Source organism: Aythya fuligula, chromosome 11 (genome assembly GCF_009819795.1).
Source record: "Aythya fuligula isolate bAytFul2 chromosome 11, bAytFul2.pri, whole genome shotgun sequence".
NCBI lineage: Eukaryota > Metazoa > Chordata > Aves > Anseriformes > Anatidae > Aythya > Aythya fuligula.
Window position 1 is genome coordinate 12,959,032 of NC_045569.1, and position 19,998 is coordinate 12,979,029.

A 19,998-nucleotide genomic window follows, 5' to 3' on the forward strand; every position below is an offset into this window, starting at 1 on the left:
CCCGGAGAGCTGGAGCGAGAAAATGGTGTTTTTTGGACGGCAGCATTCCAGTTGCGTGCAGACTCACCCGGTAGTTGGAATGCGCGCGGTTGTTGGAGAATTTCCCCATCGGCATGTGCTCCGAGTAGCCGGGGGAATACATGCCCGCCGAGGGCCCCGTTGGCACGTGGTGCAGCACAAACCAAAAGCCTGTTTCCTGAGAAAAAAAAACAGCAGCTGAGCCTTCGCTTGAACCTCTTCGCTGGTCTCCATTAGCCCGAGAATTTATCAGTAAACCCACAAGACATAAGCCAGAAGTTTTCAGGACAAATCACAGCTAGCAGCACTGACCTCTCTACTACACTCAGCAGAAAGTTGAACATAAACACACACACATACATTCACAGTCACACTCCTACCTAGCATCTTTGGGGTGCTTTAAGTTAAGCTCTGTATAGAGCTTATCTATATAGAAGATATAAGCAAGACTTTCATAATTCACCAGTGTCCTCCCGTCAGTATATGTACAAGTCTTAAAAATCAGGTCAATGTTATTTACCTGCCTAAAAACGTATTTAGGAACCTGAATCCAGGTAATCAGATTTTGAAGGTTTAGAAAGACTCATCTCATAAACAAAGAGATGCGTTTGCTTAAGAGATGCATCTCTTTGTTTAAGGATTTATTTATTTATTTGTCTTTGTAGAAAAATAAGAGCTCCTGCTGTGACCAAGAATTCCTGTGGAACTAACATTAGGGCTGATTGAAATTTCAGAGGAACATTACTGTACCGCAATCAACAGAATCATTGACAAAGACTTCACTGGCACTATGCAGTCAGATTTATTTCATTTATTCAGGCTGCACACTGTGCAGAGGGTGGGAATTTTTGTTAAATCCATCCAGCTCTAGAAACAGCAAGTGTGGAGAAACAAGAAGTGTGCAGCAAAAGGAAAAGCATTATTTTTTACTGGCAGCACTAACCAGATTAATATATGTCTCGATCTAGCAGTTTCAAAAATGCCTGAGTAACAGAAGCAGGTTTTGTTCCAAGCAGAGCCTCAGCCTTGCAGGGCTCGAAGTTCTGAATTGTTACCAAATCAGAAACTTCTGTACTCACTTCAGATCCTGCAGCTGCACAGTTTATAAGGTTGTTGTGTGGGTTGGCTATCCAGAAGGTGGATACAGCGCTGCAGATGAGGAAAACAAAGAACAAGATGAAAATGACACTTTGAGCACATGCCAGAATCACAGCTCAGCTCCCCGCAGTATAGGTATGGCTGATAATGCCCCAGATAAGGGGTCCTGCCTAGGGCAAAGGGGCTGTTTTTTTTTCTTTCCCTTCTCATACCACATTTGTCCTCTGTGGTTTGACAGAGAACATGGCCTTATCTTTTAAAACCCCCGAGTATTAAATGAGGAATTTCTATTGCAATTCCAAGCCTGCTATGAAGCTGTCAGGTGTCAGTCCTGTTTTATGATAAGGTAAATATGTTGTTGCACAAGCTACAGAAAAGCACTTTGCCTCCTAATAAGCCTCGGGTTCATTAGAGGTTCTTTTAATCAAGGGACCCGATGAATTACCTCTAAAGGCTTCCCAAGTATACCCCAGAACCTCCTTTTTCTGCGAGCTGCTGTGATTCATTAACTTTATTTGCTCCCACCCCCCTATGCATTTCTTCTGGGACAAAAGGACTCCATTTGCCTAATGCACATAAAAGACTTTTAATTGAAAGATTCCCATCAAGGAGGGAAGATCAATCCATCACCATGCCTCCTGTGACATACAGCATTCATTAACCAACGGGCACATGAACTTTTGGAAGAAAACCTCCAGTGCTTACAAACAGCAGACTTGTGGCTTGCTCCCTAAATTTGCTGGGTGAGATTCAAGAACCTATGTAACCCTTATGTGTGTTTTAAGAAGGACTTCATGGGGGCTTTATTCCAATGGATTTTGCTGGCCTGAGACAAAGCTTGGCTTGCATGACTTTATCATGAAAACATAACACAGAGCTGAGCTACAAAAATGCAACTTGAAATTATTTATAGACTGCCTCCTGCTGCATAGGCAAGGGCCTCGAACCCACAGTATTTCCACTGTGACATGTCGGTCATCCCAGTCCTGTCCTGTCCCTCGGAGCCATGGGGGCTGGGGAGGTTACTGGCACAATCCTATTATCTTCACCGCTGCCAGCGGCTGCCTGCCTGCCTCTTCCAAGCCAGCAGAACCACAGCTGGTGCTCATCCTTTGTTCCTGTGCTGGGCACCTTGGCTGCTGCCCCAGGGGATGGCATGGGTTGATGGGTGGGACAACACTGGTGTACTCATGCACCAGCAGGCTGGATCAACCCCGTGCAAAACCAAGGTTTTGTCTGATCAGTCCCTAAATGCTTTTATAAAGGAAGATGTGGCAGATTGTAGTACTGTAGAGTTTTTTCATTATACCTCTGCATATCATTTCTAGTGCTTTTTCATACAATAACCTTCCAAAATATGACACAAAATATGTCCCTCTGATTATTAAATGAATTATCAGTGGAAAATGAGCACAATGGATGATTAACTCTTATTTTATGAATGGAGACATTAAGTGTAATTTATAAACAAACACAGATGTGAAAAAGAGCATTGCATGTATTTCAAATCTTTCCTTTGCCAAAGTAAAAGCTAAAAATATGTTTCTTTGGCCAAAACCCCAGTCTGTTCTGAGGACAGGATGGGTGATACTGGCAGAGTCTCAGCAGGTTGAGAGTTTTTCTAAATAAATGAAAACCCCCAAAGATTTTTAGCTGTTAGGCATCAATCAGCTTCTCGCTGTCTCATTTTGAGAATGGAAGTCTAGCTCCAGAGACTTTCTCATCGACTTCTTGTTGGTCAGAATTCACCTTCTTCTAATGTAGATCTTTTTCCCCATCCAAATACAGCAAAATAAAACCCTGGAGAAAAATCTGAGCTAGGGGCAGAAATGTTCCTCTCTCCCAGCAGCTTCAGTGCAGCATCAATGCCCTGTGGTCTCAAGACAAGACTTCACTGGGAAGGACCTCCCTTCTCTTACATGGGGGTATTGTTCTCAAGCTTTGATGATCATCATCAATTTAAAACTTCCAAAGGCAAACTTGACATCCACAGATTTGCTCCAGACTGTTTGCTATGCTCCCTGTCTGCTTGCCTAGCTGTTAAGCACACAGGTTGTGCGTCTTGATTTAGGGGAAAAAAAAAAAAAAAAAAAAAAAAAAAAAAAGAAAAAACAGCTGGAAAATCAGGAAAAGGAGTGCTAGAATGGCTTTCAGGAGCACAGTGACTTGAGCCTTGTGACAAGGTCAACTACCACTACAGTATTCGTGACTGGCATTTCTCTAGCCTGTGTTTAAAAATTACTACCAACAATGATCCCATTAATTCTTCTAAGAATAAATTCTAATGCTTAACTGTGTGGCCAAGCTGGTCATATTTCTTCTATACTTCACCTGATTTTATTTATTTTATTTTATTTTTTTTTCTTCAAGGCAACAGAACTGCAAAAAGAACTTGTAAAATTCCTTCTTGTTGCAAATGCTTCTATAATCCTCATCTAAACCTCAGCTGGCAGGTCTGAAAGGACACTTAGAGGAAAGGATCTTGCAAAAGGGAGATGAAAGGCATTGAGCATTTTTCAAGTTTAATACCGAGTTTGTGGCAAATAGAAGTTTTAAGAAGTTTTCATGGAAACGTTTTCATGAGCTCATACGTAGACAGACTATTAGAGATCCAGCAGACATATACAGCCTTTGATCTTTTATTGCCAAGTTCTAATTCTGTGCTAAACTGCATTTATCATACCATTTTAGTTTCACTTCACAGTTTGGGTAAACTGCCAAATGAATGCATAATACTAATGCTGTATCATTAAACAATATCTGTGCTCTGCAGATAATGGCTTTAGAGCTAATGGGAGTATTTTCAAAATCAGCTATCATACAATATGAGCACAAATGTCAGAGCCCAGCCCATTCTAAACTCAGCAGCTTCTGGTTGAACCACGGAGACTGCTCTCCCAGACTTTGGGGCATGAAGCCCAGATCTGAAAAGAGGACTACGTAATCGTATGCACGTAATGCTATCTTTTATGGCTCAGTTCTGCAAAGAACAGACAGAAGAAAAGGAGGCTCCCACTCACCTACAGTCCTGCCTGGGTTTGGGGATGTAACCTGGGTAAGCTCCCTCTGTGATCAGCTTGCACATCCTGCTGTCCCGGTCAGAGGGGAGCAGTGTGCTAGGTTTAACAAGCAGTCCAAGGCAGTGATCAAACGTGTTGCGCTCTTCTGGTCCATCTTCCGTAAAGAAACAATGGCCCAGTGCATCATAACCCACAACATCCTTCACCTGCATAAAGAAAACAAAGGTCTGTGTTAAGGCTTCATCCTTCAACCATTATATAACGAGAAGAGACTTTACAGTAATAGCACCCTGGTACCCTCTTGAACTCAAAGTGTAGATGCAAAAGCAAAAGCAAGATCACTTCCTGCTATTAAGAGCTGATAGCATAAACAATAACTCCAACATTTAAATTTAACTAGAATTTGTCATCACCTAGGAAATGTTAGTTCCATTCTTTTGTCTGTCTGCAAAATCAGAGACTATCTTAGCATGAGACCGGAAAAAACATCAGGTGGGGAGATGAGCAAAGGATGTTAGATGCTCAGATCACATCTGGGCTCATTCATCTTCATATGGAGTTACATGAGCAGCTATATAAAATGCATCTGAAAAATGCAGCTGAGCTGAAAAAATATTTTTTCAGGCTATCAGAGAGGTGGCAAGTTGTTTTCCAGACAAGCTGGCTTGTTTTAAGTTTGACCTGATCCTTTTTTCCAAGTTGTTGACAGAAGCTTTACTTGACCCTGAGACAAATCAGCTGGTGTTAATCAGTGCCGTTCTGTTTCTGGTTTGAATGATGTTAACATCAGGACACCATTGTGTAGGACAGAACAACAGCCATCGACCCACTAGGAGATTTGAAAAAAACAGGAGCATAAATGCAAATATGTGAGTTTGAAGCCTAAGGCTAGAACTGGCTGGGAGAAAACAATCCTCAAACATGCTGTGTCCAACCAAGTAGGTTGTTATTGCTTATGTCTAGAATATGGAAAATGAATTTCAGGTCAGGTGAAATGCTGTCTCTCCTGGGTCTCTCCTTAATTGTTCCATCAGCCCTCACCCATCAGCTACCTTTGACCTAGAAAACCTTTCTGGCAAAGTTTAGCTAGACGCCAGTGTGTTCCTAGAGATGCTTCTGGTGAAACAGCAATGGTGAAAGGGCAAAAGAGGATATTAAACTGGATACAAAACCTATTTATGGTGTCATTGGAAGACCTAGACTCCCAAGCACCAGAATTACTTTTGTAAACAGGACTGAGATTCCTCTGTCATCTATGTGCCTCATCTCAAGGCAAAGAGCACCGATTTCAAATCAAATCCCAAGACTTGTGTTGAAATGATTACAAATATGTTTTCACATGAGAAAAAACACCATGATCTTACATCTGCACCCACATCTATTATGTATTATCCATGCTCCACTGTAAATACTCAAATCTCTGAACACAAGTCACCACAGTAAATTAAACACATCAAAAATGACCTGCAAAGTTGTGTATTCCATTAAATTACCTGACTGAAATTTACAGCTAACTTTGCCCGTTCAATTAGATGACAGCTTTTGCAAAATTGAGGCTTTTTTTTTTTTTTTTTTTTTTTTTTTTCCACATGGAAAAAGTATATATTACACTGAACTGTCCCTCCCTGGACACGTGAGCTGTCCCAGCCTTGCAATTGTAAAGTTTTATGGGATAGGAGAATATGTCAGGAGAGTGATCTCTTTTCAGAAGTTTTCCAACATGTAGAGGAAGTCTTTCAATCACAGAGATGTCAGAACTGCACACGGCCACCGAAGCCAATTAGTTTTCTCTCACACAGCAGTGCCATTGGAAAGACACATCAGAAATGCTGCTGCAACATTTAGATGACAGAAATGGTTTCCTAATAGAAACACTAGCCACGTGGTGTGGCTATTTATCTTGCCAGCAGGCACACTGCTCCACCAGGACCGGGGTATGAAAACCTGAGGTGACCAGACTAGAGCTGAGGCAAAGCCCACCTCTCTGCATGGGAAGAAACATCGCAGAAGAACACCTCCCCCGGGACGTCCAGAGAGGAGTGAGGCAGAGAAAGGAATGTGCACTGGCAGGGGGAGAGCCAGCAAGCCTGGTGTTGTCCTAACTCATCCCTGAAAGGCCACAAAACAACACAGTTATCATCCAGGGACCTGTTCCCTAATGCACTTGTCACCTTTCATTTGATTAATTATTTTTCCCATATCTCATCTCTCGGTCAGCTCTGACTTAGTTTCCTGTGTGTGTTTTCATACACAAGCCCAGTGCTGAAATGTTTGGATAGCAAAAGAGCTGCTGGTTCCAAAAGCATTTTTCCAATGGATTTAATTTTTGATTTGATTAAAGCCTTCTTAATAGTCCATAATCTTACCTTAACCATGAGTAATTTATGGCCAGATAATGCCCTCCATGGCAAAACTGTGCAGTATAGCTGGATTACTAAAAGCAGATACCACTGAAGTAGTTAGCACAGCCACTTATTCCATGAAGTACAGCTCTCCCCTGGCTCCTGTCGTAGTGTTTATTGGCCTCCATTTAATTTCCTGCCCTGGTGGCTGTTTCTATTTTAGCTTGCTCACTGGGATCCAGTGGAGAGAGTGGGAATCAGAGCAAAGTTTCATCCCAGGATTGCAGTGGTGTAACTGGGTGGTTTTATGGCCAATGTGTTAAAGAAAACATTGGGTAAGTATTGGCAATTTCAAACATTAGTTATGGTGAGAGGAGAATTTCTACAGATTTGTTTACAGATAAAACAGTCTTGCCATCGGGAATAAATAGACACTCTCCAAGGCATTTACACAGGTACTTAACTACAGTCTTGTGAGAAGCCCCTTGGAAATCAGTGGCCTAAAGTTAAGTACATCCTTAAATACTATATACTGTGCTGAGGTTTAACAGTCCAGCTAGATGTCTTTTGCATGTTTCCAAAGTACAGTTCATGCACATCATCAAGACAAATTTTCCCTCAGAAAAGTATTCTTTGGGTCTACCTGACCTCAGAGGGAATGACTGTTACCTGAGGGAAGAAGGAGCTCATTGCTGTCTGCACAAATGGTGCTTGTGCATGTAGAAACATGTAGCATTGCCCAAGTAAGAAGATAATAGGCAGCAAGGAAATGTACGGAATAACCCTAGTAGTCACCAGAGACCTGTGTGGGTGTCTGTGAATTTATCTGGGGTAGAAGGAAGAGGAAAGGAAGGAAAATAGAGTCGGAAAACAGATGAGGAGATTGCAGTGGAATCACCTGAAGAATCAAGGCTTGGAGCTGCTGAATGCAGATGTCTATCAGAGCAATGAGACACCATTTAGGTGATGCAACCTTTGGAGCACCTCTTCTGTGATGCAACTGAACAAACACAGTTAGATTGCTTTATTTCATTGGGGCTTTCAATTAATCCATTGGCAGTAATTGTATGGTTAAAATAAAAAATAGGTTCAGTGTTATGTGTGTTAAGTATTATTAGCATTCACACATTTCAATAAATTATAATCTGCAGAGATTAAATTCTTGACCAACAGTTTAGGTTTTATGTCCTAAACTCTAAGATTTTTCTTGGGTGCCTTATGAAGGCAAACCACAGTCATCTAGGGAATGGTGGCTGTTGAGTAACGGCAAGAGAAACAAGCTGCTTTCATCAGCTGCATCAGCCTGTCTGAATTTCATCATGTCATCTTGTCTGGAAAAGCCTGAGCACACGGATCCCTCTGCCATGGATTCTCCAAGGGACAGCTGTCACTCCGAGAAAGCACAAGAGACAGAAATATTTCCAAATGCCCTATACAAATCCATCTGTCTGACCCATACGAAAAATGCCAGGCACTGGGTATTTGGGTTGGCAAGTATTAATCAGTAGAGAACGAAGATCTCACGTCACATTGAGAAGCAGGGCTTTAGCTGGCCTGCAGCTCACCCACAGCTGTGCAACCTCTGAGTAGCCAGTGTGTTCATGGTGCCATTGGTAAGAGCCTTGGGATCGTGTGAAAAACGAGCCCTGCAGCACTGCCCTTCCACCCTGCACATGAATTGCGTGCTGAGCCCCCATGTTGGCAACTTTGAGTTGGCAAGATCCCATATGACCCTGAATGCCTTATAGAATTTAAATAACAGAATGCTTTTTTTTTTCTTCCTTTTTTTTTCTTTTTTTTTTTTTTTCCAGAAGCCAAGTTTACTCGTCAGGTTTCACATTATAAACTTAGAAGGACAGAGGTCAGAAGCAAAACCTCATATTCGTAAATAGCAGATAAAAGATGCTCTGCTTCTGGAGCTGCAATTTCAATGCCCTTTCTTTAACTTCTGTGCATTTTAATTATGCCTGTGATGTCCCTTTTTATTGCTGCCACTTTTAGAGGCTGTAGCCTGCAGTCCGTGCCTAAAAGAGACTGTAAGACTAAGCCCATCATGCGCTAGTGTCAGAAAAGGAGGAAGCACTCATCGGTAAACAAAGGATTACAAACATATCTTCATCAGGCATTGGAAATGAATGATATCCCCCAAGTAAGTCTGAGTGTAGTCTCTTGTAGACTCCTACTGTGAGAGGGTATGGTGGCTTTAAAAGAGTTAAAAAACAACATGAATGTGAGCTCCTAATACCATCTAGGTGATGGTCTGCTGGTGACACATCTTCTCTTATATCTCTGTTATATATGATAGCAAGGCTCTTGACTATACAAATACTCCAGGGCTCTCATACACATTTTTTTTCATCCTTTAGGAATACCCTGCCATGTCCCTGAATGAGCCTACAGAAATCTTGGAATTTCAAGACTTTGTATTTGAATAGATACTTGGGAAAAAGTTGGCTAGTCAAACCTGATAATTATTTCACAACTTTTGCAGCTCTGCTTTTGGGATAGATTCCTTCATATTTCCTGAATGCAGGTAAAGGTCTCTCTTTTCTCCTGTTCATTTTTGTGAATGGAGCTGACTGGATATATAGCTTCAGTAATAGCATTTGTACTGTACTTTTTAGGTCTTGGTTTCTTTACTGCAACCAGGTGGGTGCTGGGTAGGAGACCCTATCTGTTATTAATAGTGTGGTTGGCTTGGAAGATACTGCCTTAAAATGGCAGGAAGCTGACAAGGGCAACAAATGACATGACCAACACAACCCATTCCTATCTCAGAAGTGCCAAAGGAGCAAGTGTGTTTTCTAAGGAAGCCATCAGATGTGGGATAGCAGTGAGGAAAGCCTTCTGGGGTTACGTGCCAGTCTCCAGGATGCTCAGTAATGTTGTGTTTTAACCTCTGCATGCTTACAATAAGAAGAAAACATCCCTACATCTAGGCAGAATCTGAATGTGCTCTCATCATCTCTGGTGTGCTGTAACTTGTCTGATAAGCATACGTCATTATACAGATTTATCCTAAAGGACTCCCTGCCTGGAGAGCAGCTCTGACAAATCAGAACTTTGGGAATGCTTAATGTAGTGAATGGCATTGCAAACACAAATCTTTATTACAGGAAAGATGAAGCACATTTAAACCTTCTGATTATCCTCTTTAAATAGCAAGCTCTCTGCCTATACATAGACCCAACCACTCATTAGAGATGGGCTGGTCGGCGGACATCCCTGCACACAGACAAAAGCTCTGCCTGCTCTGAATCACACACAGCCTACAGTGCCACTGTGGTCTCCTCCTTAATGCGGGTCGAAATACTCCTGGAACATACATCTACATAATCAGGACAAGAGAAGGAGACACACTAGTTCTAAGAATAAAACAAATGACCCTGAAATAATTAAGCTGCATTCACACTACGAGGAAATAATTTGGTGTCTTGATCAGTAAGGTAGACATTGGGGTTTCTTACCAGTAAGCCATTGGATCCATGGATGGTGACACAGCGGGAGAAGGTGTGGTGGATGGAGACATCCTTCACGTACGTTGGAGGGTTGTAGCCTCCTTTTTCATCCACATCTCCAGCCATATGGAAATGAATTGGGTAATGTCCCATTGTCTGCTGTCCCATGTATTTCAATTCTAGGCCTTCGATATGGGTAGCCTTAAAATCAAGACCAATCTGGAGAACAAAAGAACATCAGTCAGGAAAGATGAGGGCAAGGAGGAGGGCGAATACAGCATAGAAATGGGTGGGTGGTATCTTCTAGAGAGAATTACTTTGTGCAAGGGGAGTACAGCTGCAGGGTGAGAGAGAGAGGCTCATGATGGCCAAGGGAACCATAGTGGCTTTGTGGTCCCACCACTGCTGCCATGGCTACATCTTACTTCATTTCGGGAAAAAAACATGTTCAAATTTTATGTTTTCCATGAGTGTCTTTCACCTGGGCTCAAACTGACCCCCCTGGGCTGTGCACCACCAGAATTCAGGGAGAACTGGGATGGGGATGTGGAGGCTGTCTCTTGGAGGGGTTGAGCACCAGCCCCTGTGGCTGAGCAGGGTCTGCAGGGGCGTGAGGTACACTTCAAAGCCAGATACCAGGCAGCAGCAGTGGGGAGGAGCTGCTGCACCCAGGCAGGGAATGCTCGCTTCCCTTCCCGCGTCCTGGCTTTCTCAGTATGTCAAGGTGTGGCAGAGAAAAGTACAAGGAGAGGGCAGCAGCCCTACCTTGATGTGTCCCCCAAAGGTGTCAAAATCGAAGAAGGAGCACAGCTTGCTGCCGTACTCATAGCAGCGCCCCTCCATCTCGCCCATCACCACAACGTTGCGGCTCAGCAGCCCCACTTCTGCCCGCATGTCGACGCCGTCGATGACTTGGCCAACGTGGAGGTATGCTGCTTTCCCTGGGGGAACAAGATCCAGTTTCAGAGTTACCCTGCCAACGCTGCTGGTTTGCAGCATTTCCCGTGGTGGGGTTGGTTGATAATGAAAGGAGCACTTGAATCAGCAAAAAACTGCTGGCTGACTCCTCAAAAGGCAGAAGGCTGGAGCACAGGTGTCACACCATGTCCTGCTGAGATATTTTCAACAGAGGAAGTGGGATTTTTTTGGTCTGAAGTTGCTTCATTTAGACAGGTAGTTAAACCAACAGCCTGTCAGACAAAACACATTTCCTGCCTTGAAAAGGGACAGTGATCATTCGAGAGATTTTTACTTAGGTTTGCAATCAGCAGTGTATGAACATTCAGTGCAAAGAAAATTGATGATGCAGCTACAGAAAAGCCCCAAAATTATCATAGCACTTTCTATAGTGAGATGTTGACAGCTGCTCAGAGCCTGCAGCACTGCTAACGGGTGAGCATCAGCCTGACCTTGCTAACACCACGGCTGCATAGCATTAAGGGTTGGGCAGAAAGCCTTGTGGAAATTGTGGCCTGGGACCATTGCAACCCCTCACCCAGCTCGTGGCTGGCCTCCGCACACACACCTGGCTCCATGGAAGGGTTAAAACCACAGAGAGCCTTCCCTGGCCTGACCAGAAAGGGGTGAAGTCCGGGCAGCGTGGATGTCTAGAAAGCAAAATAATCTCTTTGCTGTAATTTCATTCAAACGTATTCATGCTCCTTCCTTCCTTCCTTCCTCGGCTTTCTGCAGAGAATGCAGTTGGGAAAAGGTTCATCTTACGGACTACATTCTGTATTATTCCAGTAAAAATAAGTAATAAACGCTTTAAGTAAACACCGAACCTTAAGGAATGCTACACTTGCATGTATTTAATTTCAGTGGAATCGTTCAAAGCAATAATTAGAAACAAATGGCAAGCCTGAAGCCTGGCTATCCCTGTGAAGCACTTTGTGCTGGAGCAGAGGTGCCAAGTTGCAGGGAGGATTTTGAACACTGAAACATTCTTGTTTTAACCAAAACACACTGCTTTGACTCTATAACAAAGATAAGCAAACACCATTAACTCCCCCTTTCTCCTGGCGCTGGGAGCAGTGTAGTTCAATGGGAACAGTGGGAATTGAGAAGGGTGAGTGCTCCTCTTTCTCCTGAGATTGCCACTCTGCAGGACAGGGCTCACCCCCTACATGAGCCTCTGCCTCAGCTCCCCACCTTCAAAACATCATGACAGTGGTAAAAGACACCCTCTGTTAACTGGAGTGGTGGTGACGGCAGGACTGGTGAACCCATTTATCCATTCAGCTCCTGGTAAAGCAAGAGGGGCAGGAAGGCTACAAGAGCATGTTGTGGGATTAATTGTTTGGCAGTAGCTTAGCTAGGGAGGAGAAAGACTCACTTCATCTTTTATGTTTTCCTCATATAATCTGCATCATGCTGACTCCTCTTCTCCCACCTGGGTGAAAGAATCTGACATGGGTGGAAGCAGCCTGTGGGAGCAGTGGTGGGGAGAGGATGCTCCATCCAGCTCCATGCTCAGCCCCAAAAATAAGGGCTGTAAGAGGCTGTGGGTTTGCACCTCACTTGTGTTTGCAGTCACCTTCTTAGAAAGGTCCTGGGCTTCCCTGCAGTGTTGCCCTGAAACCAGCAAGCCTCCTCAGGTATGTGGTCAAAATCAGACCCAACTTACCCAAAATACAGCTTCATCTCCCTTATTCACTTCTACCAAAAAAATTATGCCAGTGGGTGTCCTCTGCATGAAGATACCATGTGCTGGACCCTAGAGCAGCTCCATTAAGAAGCACAGCCACTTGTTATGAAGCTGTTTTTAAGCTGTTATTTTTCAGTTTCCCCCAGAGTTGACCTTTCCTTGATTTACTGAGATGCAGGAAGAAGTTCAGATAATCATAAGAACATCCTATTTCAAGCCACATCTCCAGGATTTGTGGCAGTGAAATTAGATAGGCAGTTTTGTTATTTAATGTGCTGAGCTCTAGAATAATAAATGTCATGCTTGCATGTATTTAATTTAATTTAACACCAGTCCAGACATGCAAAATAGTGTAAGCACTGACAGGAATTTTAAATACGCACTAACCAGTTTCTAAATATATCTCCTTGGGTGCATGTTTTTCACTCTGTGCTTTTGCTGACTTGGCTTGTTTGGAGATAAAAGGAGAGATGGAAAGCACTTCTAACATAAAAGCGGATTTTGAATAATAACTCCTTTAACAGAGTTTTGAAAAACAATCCTCTCCTTGCAGCAGCCAGAAATTCAAGCTCCCTGTGGCAGTGGGGCTGTCCTGCCAAAACGGCTCACAGGAGACAGACCCAGCACGGGAGTGCTCAGGTGCTGCAAATTCCTGCTGCAAACTGGCACCAGGCACTTCCCACGGGGCTGGGAGCTCCACTATGTGCGTCCATGGACACGTGGCACCTCCAGCGAGCTGGCAGGGCACGGCCATGAGTGGCATGAGGAAGAAATAAAACAAAAGAAGCTGCTCCATGCTGAGCTTGGGGAGTTCACCAGGGGATGGGAGCGCCTCACTGCAGAGCTGAAAATCTTCCCAGGGAACAGCCGTGATGTCCGAGCTCCTGAGATGCTGACCATGGGCAAACCCAAGCCTGGGGTGTGCAGACCAGCCCTGAAGTGGTTTGATAGGAAGAAAGGCAACACTGTGCTTTGAACGTGGGAAGAATGCATCTGCTACTTCAGCATCAGAGCTGATGCCTGGGATTGCCCAAGCGTTAACGAACTTGGGGTCACTGATTCACCATCTCCCTCTTTGGGCTCGCTCTTGCTGCATCCCTCATGGGGAGATGTTGCCTCGCTGGTGAGCCAGACTTGTGTTGTGCTGTAATCTAAACCAAACAAAGCCTTGTGGCCGCACAGATTGCATCTCTCCACAACAGGCCCACGTGATGGGCTCAGAAGACCGCCCTTGGTTTGCTGCTCTATTTGTCATACTGGTGCCTTCAGTAACAATGTTAATTCGCAGGGAAAATCAATCTCCTTTAATGTGCAGGCTTGCCTGACAGAGGTCTTGATTCAGCAAAATACGAGCCCGTTTCCATGCTCATGACTCAAGACAGTGACTATTAAAGTTACCAGAGCAGTTAGTAAGGAGAAGGTAATTATTAAAAGAAAGTATGCATTAAGATAAACATAGATGATCTACTAATCAAAGACACACTTATGTCAACACAGCAATTCAAAGTAGAGTGTCTCCAAACTGTACAAAGCTCCAGGAAAACCTGCCGTACTTGAACCTAACCATAAAACCTGGGTCTCAGGCTTATCATACCTGAGAAGGGTGGGACTGTAAAACTATTTCAGCAGCTACAGGTGTGGATGAGTGCTCAGCTCTGGCAAGATACACGCAGATATGTCTCTGACAACCCTCCCAGGTACACTCATGCATTCCTAATTGTGTTGGCTCTCAGTGCCATAAACTACTACATCGCCCTTTCAGAAGTGAATCAGACACGATAAGGTCTGGGTTTGGTGGAAGTAAAGTGGAGCTAAGATGCTTCTGGGTTATTTTTTTTATTCTATTTTTTTCTCTAATGGCTCTTTTGTTCTCCTCTGAACTCTGTGGATTAGACCTTCTCTCTCATGGTCTTTTAGTGTACCTTAAACCAGAGTTTTTAAAAGAAATGCTAAATACAAACCTGTCTGTTCAACTCTAGTAACCCAGTGACAGTAAATCCTTCAGGGCCCTTTTAAAACCAGCGCAACTCATTGTAGATGCCAGCCCAGACCTCTGTCAGATTTAGTATTTTTGCCAACCATTTGTCATCATTGGTGGTAATGCCTCTGTTGCTTATATTTAATAACCAACAAATGTTCACACAGGCATCCTGTCAAACCCTCATTGTTCTGAATTAGCTCGATGGGATTTGCTATTGCATCCCTAAGCCACAAGTCTGTAACACAACGGGGCATGGTTTGGGAGAGCTGACCAGCCTCTTGAGTCAGGCACTGCAGCCTGACGTCTTAATGAAGACGTATTCCTCCAATTCATGGGAAATCAGTTTTCCAGTGAAAAGCCTTATAGCAGAAAGGATGAAACTTTACAAGGAGATCAGAGCAAACTTAAGCCTTCTTGGGACATATTCCTACTGGGTTAGTTAACTCATCCTATTTATGGTCCTTTGTTCTGCTTCTCCTTTGTGGTCCCCCAGGGCACACTGCAAAGCTCAGAAGCACACCCTCAGCTGTAGGGGTGTACGTAGCCATGAGTTCACATGGATAATAGTAAGCATATGCTGTAACGTTACACTGGACCAGAACCTTCTGCCAGTAGCCGTTTGGTTTATTGGCTGAAATGAGCAGAGCTTAACGCTGCAGGTAGGTGCGACACAAGGCCTGATGTGCACAGGTCTCTCTGTTTTATCCCAATGACAGCATCACACTCACCCCTAGGCCCACTACTGCCCCACCTCATGGCCTCTTTCTGCAGCAACCACTTGGAAAACTACTGACTTATTTCTGTAAATGCTGGATTTTCTCTCTGACCTTCTATTTTTTCTCTCATCCTCACCAGTAAGTTCTAGCAGGTGGCATGAGAAGCTTACAGAGTTCTGACAGACAAACAGAGCAAATCCTTACTTAAATCAGGCCTGAATACAACCCTTCTGAGCTGTTATTTAAACTTGAGAGTTTTTAACACTGCTTCTAGGCAATGCCCAAAGGCAGAAGAAGGAGCTCTGAAAAGCTGCTAGAAAGGGCTGTTAAACAACACTTCCTGCCCAACCCTCAAGAACCAAAGATGCCTTAAATAAGAGTTTTGGCAAGTTCCAGCCAAAATGATGCCAACTTCTAGGCAGAATCTTCTAAATCTCTAAAAGTATCTTAATTTTGGTTGTGGAGTAACTTCTCCCACCCTCACAGCACAAGATAAATGCTGACAAAGGCAGTTTCAGTGAAGCTGTTAGATGACTATGTATTTACATTTTTATTTCAAAGTTCTCTGCATTAACAAGATCCCTGTGAACACCTTCTCTCTACAGTATTCCCAGCCCAATAAGCTAGATTTAAGATATGTGGGCTTGTAATCATAGATTCACTAGTATGTGGGATAATTGGAGCAATTATGCCAAGCACAAAAAGTTTTTTCTTGTTTTATCAAGAGCATATAGACACACAAAAGGGCATTTCTATTCCATGGTGAAACTTATCAGCATTGGTAGTAACTTCATACAGAGCAACCAAGATGCAGATAAGACTTGTTTCCCAGGGAAACTAGACCAAACGCTTGATCTTTCCTACTATCCAGTTCTGCCACAACAACACAACCCTTCCTTCCTTCCTTCCTTCCTCCTCTCTGCCTCTGCCCTGTGCCGTCATCCCTCCCCTTGTGAAGTTGCAAGATCAAACAGTTTTAATCTGTTCCCACAGAGAAAATAATCTAGGCACAAAAATGACAAGAAAAAAAAAATCAAACAAAGGAGAAAAAAGTTCCATTTAACTGAGTGACCGACTGACCAGGAGCAGAGTGGGACCTGCAGAGCTGAGTCCTTACTCAAGCCACACTCCCTTGTGGCATTTTTGGCATTAACACAATTACTCCAATAAAGGAGTACACAAGATCAGTTCCTCGGTGTCCTCCTTTGCTTCCTACACTGAGATTTTTAGACTTCCACAGTTAGACATCCAAATCCTACTAAAAAAAATCCTGATGGGAATTGAGTATTAACTCTCGTAAGCTGTTTTGAAAAGACCAGCCTCTAATCAGGCCATTTCTAGCAAGAAAAGCAAGTATGAGTTTTCAGCAGGAAGTGTCAAATATAAATAGGACATGAGCTAAATAATAAGTTTTACTTATTTGGCATAATACTCTAAACCATGTCTATTAAAATATTATTAAACGATGACAGCATCAATTATAATTAAACCTTGGTATGCCAAGTGGCTGCCACACCAAATCGTCTTTCCACAGAGAAGTTTTCTGCCTTTTTTAAACAAAGGGACTCTTAAGTAGTTCAGATCTGACATTTAGGTTTATTTAAAAGAAATTGAAAGGAAAAAAAATTGATATTAAAATGAATACAAAACATCATGGAAAGGAGCAGTTTTATCATTTGTCTTTCAAAGGACAGAATTTTGGAGTTCTCGGCTGCTAAACTAAGTCTCTTAGGCAAATCAAGCCACTCCACTTATTACAAATGACATCCCCCGAGACCACATGTATAAATATATCTGTGCAGAAGCCTTTTCTCAGACTGAGCAAACCAACTCTGAATACTTCACATCGGGAAAGGAAGGCAGACATTTATGACGGGTACCTCCCGTGTTTGGCTGAGAACCCAACATGGCTGCACAAGCACAGGCTGTGCCGGGGTGGATGCTCACCTGGGCTGAGGCTGTGGGCTGCTCCCCCTGCCTGCCAGCTACTTTATGTGCCTGCTTGCCTACATCATTTTCCCTTCACACATTGTCTGAGCCTCTGGGTCAACAAGTTTCATCAAAGCCAGCACCCAACCAAGCGGCAGCAGCTGCAGGCATGCACGTGCACAGCCTGGTTGCAGTGCCAGCCAAGCACTCGTCGTGCTGGCATTTGCCTCCTTGAGCAGTGAGTGCACTTCAAATCCCAGTGCCAGGGCACAGCCAAAATCCCACACCCCCGTGGGCAGGGTTGTACAGGCTGCAGGCAGCCGCAGGCAGAGTGGAGGGGTGGTGGCATGGAGACACCCACCCCTCCTGGCTCATTAGTGCTCCTAATCCTGGCTAATTGCGTGTCATGGCACGGGGCAATGGGTGATGTTAGGCGATGGTTGGGCATGGAGCAGCTCAGGGTAGAGCTCAGCCTTCCCCTGGTTTCATTTCATCAGGACTGAGCTTAGAACCAGGCAGATGATTTTATTTGCTGGTGTGAATGTGCTTTTGTTACAAGAAAGTTGGATGTAATTTTTACTACTGGATCAGATTTTGCCCTGATTTATATAATCAGTAAGATCCCATTGACGTCAATGGAGTTGCCTGGATATAAGTAAAGGCAGACTTTGGCCCCGGTGCTCATGTCATTTGTGGTAATAAAAGGAATGTCCTAATTCTCCTAAAGAGTAATTGGAGACCAAGAGCACAATTACTTTAACAAGTGTTTCCACTGCTTTTTTACTTGAAAATTGCATGAACTTTTTTGTAGTTTTTAACCCCTTATTAATTTCCTTAAGCTAACTGAGTTGCCACTGTTGTAGAAGATGAATATAATTACTTGATTTTTTCAGATCCATTACATTATGGGAAGCTTAAGAGATATATTCATATGTCATCTTTATTTTTACTGACGATCTTCCAAGATCATCTTCATGATGTAACTTGTATCATACCAGTCTGGTACAATTTTTCCAATAGCTCAAAAAGTTGCTCAAGAAAAATATCCAACTTGGAGATGTGTCTTCTCTGAAAGTACTAGTCATTTTAAGTCATAAGACTATGATACATTCAGAATGTGAATAACATTTTTCTTGGCCTGACAAGCACCTCTCCTTCAGACCGTGCAACAATGAATGGCTGGAGGTCTGTGGGGAGGCAGCTGCCAAAGGAAGTGCATTTGTACCTTCCAGAAGATGTTGCATCAGAGATAATGGGGAAGTAGCTCATTTCACAGAACCAACCAAACTCCCTGGTGCATTGGATGTTCCAAGTGCCCTGACGGTTTCTCAGAAAGATCTTACTGTAAATGCTGACAAAACCTCTACACAGAGCAACTGCCAGCATGTAAGAAAAAGATACTGTAACATGCATATTTTACCACCAGACAAATACAGCCATTAAAAATGGCTTCAGCTGTTACATACTCGTATAGTGTAAAATTACTTTTGCTTTTATAAAGCATGACAATTAAAAATCATTTGCCTATCCAGAAAAGATGCAGTTCTTGTGATATTTCCATGTTCTGCTCATTAGCCTGCCAAAATCTAATTCTGGAAGAAAAAGCCCACTTCACAGACTCAAGTGGAGATGCAAATCTCCCCCTCTGGATTTCACTTTCATGCTCATACCAGTAAAAGTCTGTGCTTCAGCATGGAAATGTGTCTGAAGGTGACTTTACAATCATTAGCCTGCGATGTCTTTTCATCAAAAGCAATTTGTTCCAGATTTGAGCTAGTCACCTTCAAGAGGAAAATGCTGTGACTCTGCAAAGCTTCCTGCTCCTTCTGCTCAGAGCAATTTGGTCAGCACTCTGCAGACTCCCTTTCCCCACGTGCTCTGGCACAGCAAAATACACTGGCCACATGGCTCCAGAAAAGTTTGGCTAATACATCACCTCATAGCAATGTAGTCTAGAGATGCAGTAAAAGAGAAACAGTAGCTTCAGTGGTACCAAACAGTCTCTCTAAAATCTGAGATTAAATTTCATGTTAAATATAACTTTCTTAGGAAAATACCCAGCTGATCCATTACTTCATAGCCCTACAGTCTCTCACAGTCTGCTCCTCCCCTAGTATGCTGCTTGGATCAGCTGTGCTGATTTCCTGCTTTCCAGGAACTGATACGTTTTCAAATGCAGAAATGCAAAACTGAACATTTCAGATACACGGCCTGTATTTCTATCCCTGAAATGAATACCTCTGTTCAGCAATATGCCTGGGGACAAACAATGGAATCAGCTATGAAAGGGGAAGGCAGAAAGCAACCAGAAGTAAATTAGATTAAAACTTTCAAGCAAGAAAGGCATATGTTTCCCAAAAGCATCATCTAAACTAGCCATCAAATTCATGTTTCTTTCAAATCTTGGTGATTGTTAATGGAGTTCCCTCAGTGCAAATGACAGAATTTATGTGATGCAACGCCAACGTGACAAGATGCAGCACCTTACCTTCTACCTTGATCTGGGTGGGTCTGCAGGATGGACATGGCAGCACTTGAAACTCCTCCGCCTGGTACATGGAGTAGTCAGTGCTCGCAACCACAATCCTGTCTCCCGGCTCCCATGAGCTCACATCATCCACCAGATTCAGGACTGTGCTGTTCACATTGGTGTCAATGGTTACCGTAAGCTTTGGTTTCACTGAAAAGCCAGAAGGGAAGGGTGGAGAAGTCAGTTAATCTTATCAGAAAGTGCCTGCTTGCCTGCTTTTTTTTTTTTTTTCTTTTTTTTTTTTTTTCTTAAGCCTGGA

At 43.3% G+C, this 19,998-nt stretch overlaps 1 protein-coding gene across 3 annotated transcripts in view; it reads right to left on the reverse strand.

The window, feature by feature from the left end:
- CEMIP (cell migration inducing hyaluronidase 1) overlaps window positions 1-19,998 on the reverse strand; it is a 105,303-nt gene that overhangs the window by 18,202 nt on the left and 67,103 nt on the right. For all 3 annotated transcript variants that reach the window (XM_032194580.1, XM_032194581.1, XM_032194579.1), the window contains 6 exons: window positions 19,698-19,889; window positions 10,702-10,877; window positions 9,946-10,155; window positions 4,137-4,342; window positions 1,098-1,167; window positions 68-196 (listed from right to left, as the gene is read on the reverse strand). In XM_032194580.1, coding sequence (XP_032050471.1) covers window positions 68-196; window positions 1,098-1,167; window positions 4,137-4,342; window positions 9,946-10,155; window positions 10,702-10,877; window positions 19,698-19,889 — 983 coding nt within the window. The remainder of the gene's footprint in view (window positions 1-67; window positions 197-1,097; window positions 1,168-4,136; window positions 4,343-9,945; window positions 10,156-10,701; window positions 10,878-19,697; window positions 19,890-19,998) is intronic.